Here is a 13,150-nt window from a genome sequence, read left to right as displayed (position 1 = left end):
GAGTTACTTGTGCCCAGAAGCCGGTGGGGTAAAAAAAAAACCTCTTTGGGTTTGAGGGAGTAAAACTGTGCTGTGAAGGTGGTGATGTCACACCGCAGAAACGCAATCAGTGCCTGTCATCGTTAATTACTGTCTGAAGTGATTAGTGTCACCTCCTGCACGGTCAGCAGCGGCTGTCCCAGCTGGGCCCACTGGGCCATCGTCATTACCCAACACTCTTCCCCTAAAAATACATATACATCCATGGATAAATATTTATTTATACACTCGGTCAAGCATAGACATTAAAAACCTCAGGAGGGCCCAGCAGAGCCTGAGGGAGCACCAAGGGAGAAATGGGAAATGACAGAAATTTCATGAGGTTGGTTCAGATCCTCATAACACAGCAAATAAACCCAAAGCTTCAGCGCGGTTTGAGAGCCTGGACTGGAAAAGTGAGGCTACAGAAGCAGTGGGAGATAACTCGGGGTTGTTTGGGATGAGTTTCTTTGTTTTAACTGCTGCCAGTTGGATATCACTTTATCTATTTTTATATCTTCATGATGATCAATAATTGGGGGGAAAAAAAATTCTTCCACTCAGAGCTTAGTGAAAAAAAAATATTTACCATTCTGAAATTAAAGGTCAATCAATCAGAAGCTGCTTGTGAGTCTGAGCAATGTTTTTGTAGCTCTATAGCAGGTGCCAGAAACACGAGCAGATAAAGAGACTGAAATTGCAGGTTCAAGCTGAATAATTGCAAAGACCATTTTAGTCACAGTTTCTGAGTATTTCCAAGTAAAATTTGTTCGGGTATATCCTTGTAGATAATAGAGGGAATTTGAGTTCAATTTAAAACATTTAATATGCTCAACATTGCTCACGTTTCATAGATTATGTCCTATCCCAAGGACAATAAATAGGAGAGGGTGTTGTGAAATAGAAAAAATTAGAAGTGCATACCTGACATTTCTATACAAAAGACATGTTACACTTGTTGTTTTCTAGCCATGTCAAGAAAATAATCAATCCAAAAGCATTAAAGAAGTCTCACAGTCCTTCAGCTCTTCAGCCTCTTCCTGAGTCAGTGAAATAATTGTGTGGGTGTATGATCCCAAATAAAACATCTGACCTCTTTGATTCAATCATTTCTCCTTCCCCCCTATCTGTCATTGACCTTCCTGTGTGTATAGCATCAAAAGTGCTTTTATTTCACACTAGTAAACTCTTCAACTCTTCTAAGCTTGATTCACATGCACATATACATCAAACAAGAATTTCTTAAATGTACAGTAGAAAATTGACTGTTTTCTTTGATTTCTCAGCTGATTTTCAACAGAAATTAATCTGCAATAGGGCTCGTTTGGTGGTAGCTATGACAGCTACACTGGTTACCTACTCAGATTGCACATAGCTCCTTAAATCAACATTTGCATAGAAATAGTGCAAAAATCAGTGATGGACTATTTAATCCATGGTAGACTCTCATGAGCAGATTACAAAGATTATTTATTATCTTTAAATTCCAAATTTTAAATTATTGTCATTTAATATATTTTTGAAGATATGACTACTTTTAATCTGTTTTAAAATAGTGGCGAATTCTTGCAACACCGTAAGACTACTGGGTGGCTGACTTGCTCAAAGAGCTGAACTTGCTGAACTTTTCACCTCTGAATCACCACTGCAGATACCCAGATTTGTTACAGGAATTTTGTAATCATGAGGAAATCAATTTGTCCAAGTCAATCCAAATCACACAAGACAGACAACAGTTTGGTTAGTCTTTCAAATGTGGAAGGATGAATGGATTTAACAACGTGACTCTCTCCAGGCAAGTTTTTAAAGGCCAGGTGATACGGTGAGGTTTGCATTTCTGTCCAGCTTTGCAAATCTGCTTTTTAACAGTTGAAAAGGGTTGGGATTTATAAGCAAACTTTTTTGTATATTATTGTTCATTGATTTGTATTTGCACATTGCCTTCAGATTTGAATATCTCTCTCTTTTGCTCATCGCAAAATACTTTTGAAAATCTGAATTTGATGGTATATGGTGAACAAGAACATGAGGCAGAGCAGAACCAATTAAACTGGAACCAGTACTCCAGGACAAATTTCCTGAGAGAACAGATCTGTCCAAAAAGAAAGAAAAACTAAAGATTCAAGAAATGACCAAGGTCTTTTCTCCAGCCAAAGCTGCAACCTGGACACAAGGAGTACTGATGTGCATTGACCATCCAGAGGAAATCACTATAGATACACCGTTGTACAACACATAAATATCCCAACCAGAATAAAGAACAAATTCACAATTTGTATTGTAAAGAAAATCTTAATTTAAATAAAACACATTCAGTACTTTTTTTTTTTTCCATCTTGTTTTACCATGTTCTCTTATCTCTCTAACTGTCTCAGCAGGTTGCCACAAGTAACATCAGCACAGCTTAAGGCATTCTTTAAAACATCTTAAAAAATAAAGAAAAAAAAAAAAAGGCAGGTTTCACTCACTTGTAGCAGCTTTTGGAACACCTCTAGTTGCAATATATTATTTTTCAGACCTTCTAAGCAAACCTTTTATGTCTGAAAAGCTGTGACTCACAAACACCTCACTGCTTCAAAGACATCAGGTCACAGATTTTTTTTTCTCCTTCTCCTTGCTTCAGGAGACTAGATAACAAATTCAGTGTATGAACATTGCTCCTAAGGGTGATGCTTTAAAATATTCAAATACTGCATATGTGGCTAGGAAGCAGGGCCAGCTGATGGGATCAGTTGTTATCCTGCTGCATGTATAAGTAGAACCGTGAAAATTTGCTTAGAAAAATAGGAATGTCCCTGGGGCAACTGTTTTTGTGCAAAATACAAATCGTTTCAGGGAAAAGTAGCATTTCTATGGCAGTGAATGCTAACTACTTACGCCAACTTCACAAGTGTTTTTCTGTGAAAGGCAAGTTAATATTAAACTATGTTTGGTATCTCAGCTACCGTCCTGAACATCCCGATCCCAGAGCTGTATCCACACAACATTTAGACTAGATTTCCAAACAGATAGGTTCCTGCCAGCTGATCCACGTACACGTTAAAAGGAGTTATGAGTATCTTGGCCTGTAAGTCAAACGTCATTCAAGGATCTTGCTTAAACATATTAGGAACCAAAACACAGTGCACGTTGTACCAAGGGAATGTCCTTTTTGGTTGCTAGCACAGATTTGTGCATTAGAGAATTAAATTGCTGATGAGCACAAAGTATTAAATACTTAATAATAGCTACCTCAATCTCTCTTTGAAAATAGGAAGTATAAGAGCAAATTGTATCAGTTATACTATTAAAATATTAATGTGCAGCCTTAAAAAAAAAAAAAGATAATTAGAGGATGTTCAGAGTTTTTTAATGGTAGCTGTAGCATCTTGCAAGTAGTTTGATCTTAATGTTAAATGGTCCTTTTAAAAAGTTCTACAGTAGCTTGCTTACTGTGCAGCTTACTTCTGCTTTTAATCACAGAGAAAGCTTTTATATTCAGAGGGAACCACATCTGAGTCATGATAATTTATTATAAATTTACAACAAATATTTCTCTATCACTTTCTAATACGTTGAAATTATAATTATTTTTTTCTGAATGGAAATACAGACATAAGCATAAAACTTGCCAAACTGGATCATACCAGTGAACTACCTGTATCATAAATCAAATTAAAAGGACAGTTCACTTCAAAGCTATTTAATGACCAGAAATCATTACTATTGCTCAATGGTGTACAATTCTCTTTTTTTTTTTTTTAAGGGAATCAGTTACATTGCATAATATTGAAACAGTGGTAAAAATTAACAGTTGTTTAGAACAGCAGTTTCAAGTAGTTAGAATCTCAAAAACTTAAATAGTCTTACCATCTGTAGCCTTTTTTAAAAAAATATATATATAAAAGAACCCTTTATTTGATGCTATTGACAGTTAAACCGTGGCTGGATACTTGGCTTCTAAACTCATTTGGAAATCCCAGTCTTTCTACTGACACAATTTCTGGAAAATCCTTGGCCGATGACCCTCTGTCTATCTATAATTAAAGGTTCACTCCCTGTCACAGAGGAGTGGTAATGGAATCAAAACCCAGCTAATTACTGAGTTACATTAATTACTAATGATGAAGACCTTTCTGTATAAATCAGTTAAGAGCTAAAGGATTTGATTGCTGATTAGGTAATATTAAATACGAACACACTATTGGCTGAAAATGACTTTATTTTAAAGGGACTGCTATTGAGAAAGTCATTTACAATTGCATGTGTTGGAAATATGGGAAGAGAAGCAGTATTGCTGGGATTTTGAAGAAGGCAGAGGGAAGAAGATGAAAGTTAATGGCTGAAATAATGTGTCGTAGCTTGTGAAAGAGGCTGGGAGGGAAAATAGCTGAGACTGTGTTTGTGGAGTCTGGAATTCACCTGGAAATTTACACTCATGGGACCTGTTTTCCTCAGTAAGGCAGAAATTTAGTACTGGATTACTTCTCTGATTCATGCTTCATCTTCACATGGTTTCATGTCTGATGGGTCCTTCTTCACAAGAGTTGAAAAAAAGCCACGTTCTGTTGAAAACAAGTTAAGAACTTGGGTTAATTTTTTGAAACATTTGATAGCTGAAAACAATATATCTCATGGACCCAGCTGGGGGAGAAATCAATCTTTACATCATTGTAAAGCCACTAGAAGAAATGCAGTTTTTTAATTCTCTTTTAATGAAAGCTGTGCTACATCCATCAGAAGTTAAGCCAAATGTGAGGAAAGATGTTTTCATCATGCATAACCTGTGGTTTTTTCCTTCACTTGTAAATGAAAATAAAACTTACAAGGAATATTCTGTGCAAGGAATATTGATAAAACAAATGCAAATCATTTCCTCTTGCTAACAAACTTCATTATTTAGTCTGTTTATTTATTCTAAAAACCTATGTGCCTGTGAACTCGTTCCTCCAGCATTAATTCCTCACTACAGCTATTAATCAGCTGCGTTTTAATTCTCTTGGTTCCAAAGTCAGAACCAGTGTGTTACCGACCAGCGTAAGGTGGGAATAATTCACTAGAACAGGAGTGAATACGTCGGGTTCTCAAGGCTCCAGCAGTATTCAGGCTCTTTAACCCCTAGAGAAGACACTGATCCAACGATTCATGAAATCCCAGGATACTTTATGTATGGCTTTTTGTTTAAATAGCAACTTCTAAGAATAGGACAGGGGTTAAAGCAGGGCTTGGACATATCCAAAAGGAAAGTCTTGCTGTGCAATCTCTCCTTCTCTCAGGCTGTTTTTTCCTCAATACCTAATACCTTCCTAAAACTTGAGTACAAGGCAGATGAATTACCCAGTCAAATAGGGCTCAAAGATGAATTATGACATTGCCTCCCACACTGAAGTACTTCTTATTCCACCAACAGAAGCTGTTTTGCAATTAGCCCAGCTCGTACCTTTGAAACAAGCAGGGAGAGTAAGGTTGCCATCCACACATGGAACAGCTACAGTATAGGCACAGGACTTTTCTTTATTCTTACAGAAGAAGGATATACTTTCACCGTGCTGAATCCCTTCCTTCAGGTCGTTCTGAACTCTTTTCTTCTCGCCGTTGTATAATACTACAGCTTTCTTAACTGGTATTTTACATGGGCCTGTAAAACAAGCCAGTTATAAGCAACACATAAGGATAATTTGAACTCTAGTTTGAAAAGTGAGTAGATTAAATCTCATCAGAAATCTGTGCAAGTGACATTTGGGAATGAAAAATAATGTGTCCCATACATATGTAGTATTTATGCTGGTATTACAATGCTGAAGAAATGGAGACCCTTAAGTATAGGGTCAAAAGTTTCCAGTGAAAATCCAGCTTCAGTAAAATTTGTGATTACATGAAAGAGAACGAGAAGATTAAATACTCAGACAAAATCAAGTGATGTGGCTGATTATTGAAGTCAATTCAGATCAGCATGTCACACTATGTTCAGTGTTGGGAGGCTTAATGAAAATCCAGCTTCAGTAAAATTTGTGATTATATGAAATAGAAAGAGAAAATAAAATACTTAGATAAAATAAAGTTACATGGCTGATTATTGAAGTCAGTTCAGCTACATCATGTCATACCACGTTCAGTGTTGGGAGGCTTAGATTATCAGGGCCTTGAAATGACTATTTTGGTTTTCTTTGAGGACGACTCTTGCACAAAGGTGTAGTACCTCACTAACACTCAGAGTGGTTGGCTTTTAGGAAAATTCAGTTTGATACACGGTTTCTAAGAGATGGTGTGTGTATACCTTTACAGGTCGGCTTTGTGGACCAGTTTCCAGTCTTTTCACACCGGGAATGCTTAGGTCCATCCAGCACGTAGCTGGACTGACAGCCAAAGCTGACACTTTCATTATAGTGATATGTCCTGCGAACAGCAAACTCTATGAATCCATTTTCTATTCCTGTTGGAGTGGGGCACGTGACAACTGTGGTACAAAAACCAAAACAAAGCTTTATCAATGTTGCAGTTGTAAAAGACACGCTCTATACTTTGAAAAATAAATAAAACTTTAACGGTGGTTCATTTCCTCCTGTTGCAAAGGAAAACATAGACAGAAGAAAGATTGTTTAAAAATAAATAAATATTACTTGTTTTAAAGACAGGTCTATTGTAATCTCTAGTTATATCGAAAAACTACTTCTATGTGGCATAGTTTCACTGAAACCAGTGAAGTTCTAGGTTGCCCAAGGAAGTTGTAGATGCCCCCTCCCTGGAAGTGTTGAAGACCAGGTTGGATGAGGCTTTGAGCAATCTGGTCTAGTGGAAGGTGTCCCTGCTGCTGGCAGGGGGGTTGGAACTGGATGATCTTTAAGGTCCCTTCCAATCCAAACCATTCTATGATTCTATGATTCTATGATTCTTAGGACTAAGGGTAGGGGTCCCTATTTCACAGATTCCCTATTTCCCTATTTCTTAGATTAATCCTAGCACTTAGTATAAGAAAACGTTCACTGTGCTCTGGAGGCCGGGCTCTGATTCCCCACTGTGAACTACCTTTAGCAGGTTTTATTTACATAACCTTTATATCTGCAGCAAATATTTTGTCAATCCCATGTTGCCTGCAATCTTGTTAGCAATCACCTTGCATCCACGAGTCTAACTTTCAGAATAATTCTACTGTATGTTTGCAAAAACAATTGTAAAAAGAAAAATAAGGTTGTTCATATAATTTTATATATGCAATTCTAGGGAATATTTTTAGGTGTTGATAAAAGTGAGTTACTTACCCTTGCACTCTGGAATGCTGCTCCAGCTCCCGTTGGCCGTGCAGGTTGCTGTCTCGTTCCCAATAAGTGCAAGAGGAGGTACACATTCAAAAGTAATTGTGTCCAGGAAATGAGAAATATTTCCAGGTTTTACACGACGGTAAGAAAGGACTCCAAATTCAGGAATCGAGGGAGGTGCACAAGTCACAGCTAGAAAAGCACACAGCATTCACAGAAATTAAAGCTTAAAGATCAAATTATTACTAGAATCACAGGAACAACATGCTTATGACCAAATTAACCCACACTGCCCTTTACAGAAGCATAGCTAACAAAACAAAAAGTTCTGATTAGAAGTCTCAGGAGCCTTAGACTATGAAATTCATTATTTTTCAGGAAATATGCAATATATTGCTCTTTCAGTAAAGTGTTTATGCAGGACAGGTTATAGCAAATACACATATAACAGCTGCAGAGGCATGAAAATATCCGCTTTTTATACACAGGGAGAATGAATTTGAGTGGATAAGCATCTTACCTTCAGCTTTAAATAGCATCCCTGATCCCAGCCTTTTGTCCAGACCTTTAAACTGTATTTCTCTAAAACTAGAATCCACACATCTAAAACCAAATATACAGGGTTCTTCTTGATTTTTCCTAACCATTTATTGCACGGCAGTATAGGAGGCCTCTGAATAAGAGTGTATGGAATTCTAAACAATGTAAAGGAATCTTTTGTAATGAGAATAAGGACAGAATAATTTTTTTTTTTTAACATTTAAACACATACGTTGACACTGTGGAACAGTTCCACTCCACTTTCCATCTGCCATGCATTGGCTTGTTCTTGTCCCAACAAGGTTGTAACTGAAAACAAAAAGACCTGGTTATCAGAAAACTTAACAAACACGGAGGAGAATCAAGCTGTTCTTTGCAAGAAAGATTGCTATTTCTCAAAAACCAAATTAAGAGTCCAGTTCTGAAATCTCCTCTAGTTCTAGCACTTACTGACCTCAAAGGAAATTTAGATTTAAATACAAAAAACTATTAGTACTTGAGTATTGCAAGTATCTGGACAAAAGGCTTGATATAACAAGAAGTTTTGCCATTTCAATTATATATTCTATCTTATATATTAATTTCTACAACTGATTAACACTGTGGATATATGTAAGTAGTGAGCATTGATTTGTGATTGCTAATGTAAATGTTATGGTTTCCTGGGAGGAGTTCCTATCTAATTATGGCAATTAGGATTAAACTATTGCAAAGAACTCAGCACTTTTAAGAACTAAAGTCACATTTTTTTATTTTAATACCAGTTAGCCCAATTTAATTTCCATATTCACTCTAAATGCTTCTCTCTCATCCTCTGTGCTTATGTTATTAGCACTTACTCTGAGTTTTAAAGAAATGTTCATCATGTGCCTGTCATATCACACAGCTGAAAACCAGTAAATTATAATTAACAAAGTTAAATCAAGTTGCATAGCTACATTTGGTGTCATAATGGAATTTATTTGTTCCTTGTCCTACTCCTGTTTTGTAGCTGCAGCAGGTGGTTGATGCTGTTCACAGTCTTCAGTGAACTCTAGGCTATGTCTCACGTATGATGTTCCCAGGTATGGACTGTTTGTTAATTAATTACCAAGTAAAGTTAACTATATGTTACTATCAAATACTTCCCTACATTTACCAAAACTATTTTTCTTTAAATGTATCCTCATTTCTGCAAGTAGCCTTGAGTAAAAGTGTGTTTGCTCCAGGGACCAAATGAAGATTAACTTCATATTTTCATTTACTCAGCTCAGAAAGGCACAGAAACAAAGTTTTTGGTCTCCAGAGCCTAATAGTGTAACAATTTAGGTAGAGAATATCTTCTCTCTGCTGTAGGATTTCCTCTAATGATATAATAAGAGGATTTAAAAAGCAGGGGAAAGCAGTGCAGAATAAATCTTTGCATAAAATCTCTGCTATTTGGATGATTTCTGTATCTGTAAGACACTGCTTTGGAGTGGCAAAGCTCCAGGATGTTACAGTCAAGACTGATTAGAGGAAGATCACCAGATATGCTTTTGTTTTTTAGTTTCTGAAATAGAGGTTGGCATTTCTGTGCAGTTTCCTAAGTTCTCTGACTTGCAATACTGCGGCAGGTGATATTAGAATGTAATATTGTGATTTAGGTTATTTATTTAACAGCATGAGAAAGGGAACACTCACCCTGGCTCACATGAAAAACTTAGAGAACTCTGATAGTGGGAGTCTGTGAAATCAATTTTTCCATGCTGCAAGGTTCCAGGACTGGGACATCTCTTTGCTGTTAATTAAAGATTAAAAAAAGGGTAATGCTATTTCATGAGGTGTGAAGCTAAGAACATGGAAACATGTTGATCATAAAAGGAGTCTTGGTGTCTTTTGCATTTCTTCACTCCCCTGTACTGAATTTGTAAGTCTAACTATTCTCCAATTTTATCAAAATATGGTAGCTTCAAAGTTTTTGTGGTTAGATAATTTTTAGCATTAGATTGTCTGCGGAAAATAATGTCTATGCAATGAAATAATAAAAATGAAGAAGAAGGGATACAATAACTGCAGGTGTTATCAAGCAGTGTACATCATTAGAGTATAAGCACTGCTGGGCTGAGTCAGATTAAGGTTCACCTTGTCCGGGTCCAATCTCCATCACTATCTGAGGCTTAAGGGAAAGCAAGGGACACGTATGGGAATGTCCTCCCCCTGTTACTTGCCCCTCTTCTCCCCCACACCCAGTTGTCTTTCGACAAGGAAGAAAAGAACTATTGGAAAAAAGAACTGTGTCAGTTTCAATATATCAGATTCCTCATTTTATATATTTAGATAAAATATCCTTTTGGGGTCAGTGACAGCATGTCAGTGAGATGGTGTAAAATCGAGGAGTAGGATTTAGGTTGTTTTACTTACGTAGGCATAACAGGGTATTGAGAGGCCACCTGCCAGTCGGGAGGCAGGTGTACTTCCTTTGGCCGTTATTGGGGACGAACCCAGGCCTACAGGTATATTCTATTTCTTCACCCACGTCATACACGCTTTTGTCTACGTTGATTGTGGCAAATAACACTTCTGGTGGCCTGGGACAGACTGGAGGAAAGGAGATGCTTTACAAGAAACTGGGCAGAAAGTTGGAGTTGGTTTTATTTCTCAACAAAGCACAGGTTTCTATATTATAAACAGCTGTAGTATGTTCCTGCACTGAGCTGAATGGTCCTTGTTTCATCTATAGGTACGTAGTTTACTGAGGCAGCTGATGGCTGTTAGAAGCATTAGCCAGGAAAAAAAAAATTGGTGTTCTCCTTGGCAGCTCTATCAGTGGCCTCAGTTAGATTTTTGTCTCACTTCTTTAACCAAAATTTACTTTTGCTTCAAAATGGATTTATGAAGGTATTCTGCAAAGTGAGTCAATTATGGTAAATTATCTTGGACAAAAGAGGGTGAGAGGGACCCAGAAGCAAACTAATGCAGTTAATTTTTGATTTGAATTTGTTTGATAGGGTCAGTCTGAAATGAGTTAGGTTGGGTTTTTTTTAAATTAAATTTCTTTTTCTCTGGTTGCCCCATTGAACAGAAAGATTGGGGAAAACACTCTGTTACATGAGACAGTTTTGATTCCAAAACAGCTTTAACGTGTTGACAACATGAACAGCTCATCACCCAGAGAGTGAGAACAGGAGGGGAGCAGTGAGGGAAGAACAGAGGGTGCAGACTGAGAGAGGCTCCTGCTGAGATTGTGGGGAGGGAACAGAGGGACACAAAGCTTGTGCTGTGGAAATGCATAGCAAGCAGAGGGAGAGAGTACATGAAACAGTGCACGGAGCCCTTGGCATGGGGGAAAGGAGGAGAAAAGCGAGGCAGGAGCTGTGCCAGGCAGCCCCTGCAGCAGAGGGGAAAGTGAGGTGAGCATGGAGCGGAGCGAGGTTAACTCCTGGCACAGGCAATGCCCCCGGCGTGCAGGCAACCTGGTCTCCACAACTTCTATCAATCTTTCTTCTATTTTCCTTCATTTTATAGATTTGTATATACAGCAACTCACCTCACCATAGGAAGAGACAGAGGAAGGAATGGAAGGGAAAAAAAGAAATAGCTTTCAGAGAAAATTCCTTGACCAAAATTGTCTATAAAGGCTTTTAAATCCTGTTGCTTTCTCCAGCTTCCCTCATTCACCCTTCAGGGTGGTATTGGCTGTTAGAAAACAGAAGCCACTTACCTTTGGCTGCAAGAGCACAGTGGCTCAGAGCAACTGCGCACACCAACAGTGCCAGGGAGTGCATTGCTGCCAGTCCACAAGCTCAAATGACTCCCAGTCCAGCGTTTCTTCCCTTAAAAATAAAGGCATCCACAAAAGGATGGTTACATATTAACTCTTTGTATTTATTCCCATCCTAGTAAACAAAAGATAAAAGGTTCCTTGTGTTGCTTGTAATAAAGGATGAAACAACCATCACATGTTGCATTCGTACATAATGCAGGGATTCAAATAGCGATCTGTGCTGAAAACATCTCCTCTCTGGTTGTTTCTGCAGAGCATCTCCTTTTGGGACTGATGTTTCTGAAAAAACAATATTACCTTCTCAGTATCATTAGCAGATGAGGAAGTTTGGAATATGATATTAGTTCAAATAATAGAAATGTCACTAAGAAGCTTTTGTTTATCACTGGAGCGTGTACGTTTCTATGTGCCAAAGAGTCCTGAGAGTTATAACAAAATCTATTTTTTAAGGCAAAATGATTAGTGCTGGAGTGACATTGGTATTGTCATTTGCCTCCAGTGATGATACCAACTTCATGCCAGTTTACACAAGATGATGATCCTGAAATTCAGGCTTCAGGGGCCTGTTTGATCAGATTTGTGTCGTCAATAAGCATTTTTCAATTAACAGACAACTAAAAGCAGCAGTGATGGGGCTCACAATGCCAGCACTGCAGGAAAAGTGACATAATAATGTGCTTATTAGTGACAAGAAGGTCAAACTTAAATCATATTTTTGAGTGATGTAAAAACTTGTTTAGGTGCTGTGATTTGGGGTCATCAAGTCAAAACTCTACAGATATCAGCTGAGGTTCTGATCTCTGCAGTTCTCCTTATTTAGCAGATTTTTAACTGCAGGATCATCTGAAGTGCAACCAAAATAACATTTGTGTAAGGATTGTTCCACAGTTTGGTGTTTCTAATCTAAGTATCCTCCTTCCCTGCTGACTCACAGCCTGTGAGGGGGAGTGAGGGACATTTGAAGCTCTAACGAGAAGCTAGGTTATATCAGATTCTTACTGCTGTGATCTGAAATAGTTTGTTTATTTTTGTTTTATAAAGTTTCTGTGTTTGCATTTAAAACACAAATTTTAGCCACAACATTAAACAGTTAGGAACATGCTATTCTTCTCAGAAAGAAAATGCTCTGAATGTCCTGCTCAAAATGTTTACCAAATACACAGTGCCAAAGAGCAAAGTACCACTGCTAAATCAACAGAAAAAAGTTGACTTCATTTTCTCTATTTACATCTGATTATTTTTCCATTTGTCACAGCCTGCTTCTTCCTTTTCTCTTCTCTTTCTCTACAAAATTTCACAAGTATCTTTTTCATTACCTACACACTGCAATGCTGTAATGAATTTTCTTGCTTCTGTTTTAAATCCTTCCTTAGATCTGCCTGCTATTTTAATTACATTATTTTCTGTGTTTAAAATAGCCCAGGAATAGATGGGTGCAATTTTATCCCTTTCAGTGTTGACCATATGAGCATTTCTCACTATGCTCAGCAGATGGCAGAAGGTACTCTACCATATACCATACACTTATAATCTTGAACTGAAAAGTTTTCTGTACTACAAGAAGGGGAAAAAAAAAAAGTTAAATTATGTGCACATTAATTTTTCCATAGAC

General features: G+C 37.5%; 1 protein-coding gene across 1 annotated transcript; it reads right to left on the bottom strand.

Annotated features, from left to right (window-relative positions):
* Positions 1–4,491: 4,491 nt before the first annotated feature.
* APOH (apolipoprotein H) lies at positions 4,492–11,539 on the bottom strand. Its single transcript, XM_010168013.1, has 8 exons — positions 11,476–11,539; positions 10,176–10,352; positions 9,456–9,552; positions 8,026–8,102; positions 7,257–7,445; positions 6,275–6,454; positions 5,438–5,635; positions 4,492–4,562 (listed from the first exon to the last, which is right to left on the bottom strand). The coding sequence occupies exons 1-8, from the start codon at positions 11,537–11,539 to the stop codon at positions 4,492–4,494; spliced, it is 1,053 nt and encodes a 350-aa protein (XP_010166315.1).
* Between the last annotated feature and the right edge of the window lie 1,611 nt (positions 11,540–13,150).

The sequence above is a fragment of the Antrostomus carolinensis genome, unplaced genomic scaffold, assembly GCF_000700745.2.
Source record: "Antrostomus carolinensis isolate BGI_N321 unplaced genomic scaffold, ASM70074v2 scaffold7785, whole genome shotgun sequence".
Classification (NCBI taxonomy): domain Eukaryota; kingdom Metazoa; phylum Chordata; class Aves; order Caprimulgiformes; family Caprimulgidae; genus Antrostomus; species Antrostomus carolinensis.
The sequence above is the reverse complement of the archived record's forward strand: the minus strand, read 5'-3'. Positions and strand labels throughout refer to the sequence as shown.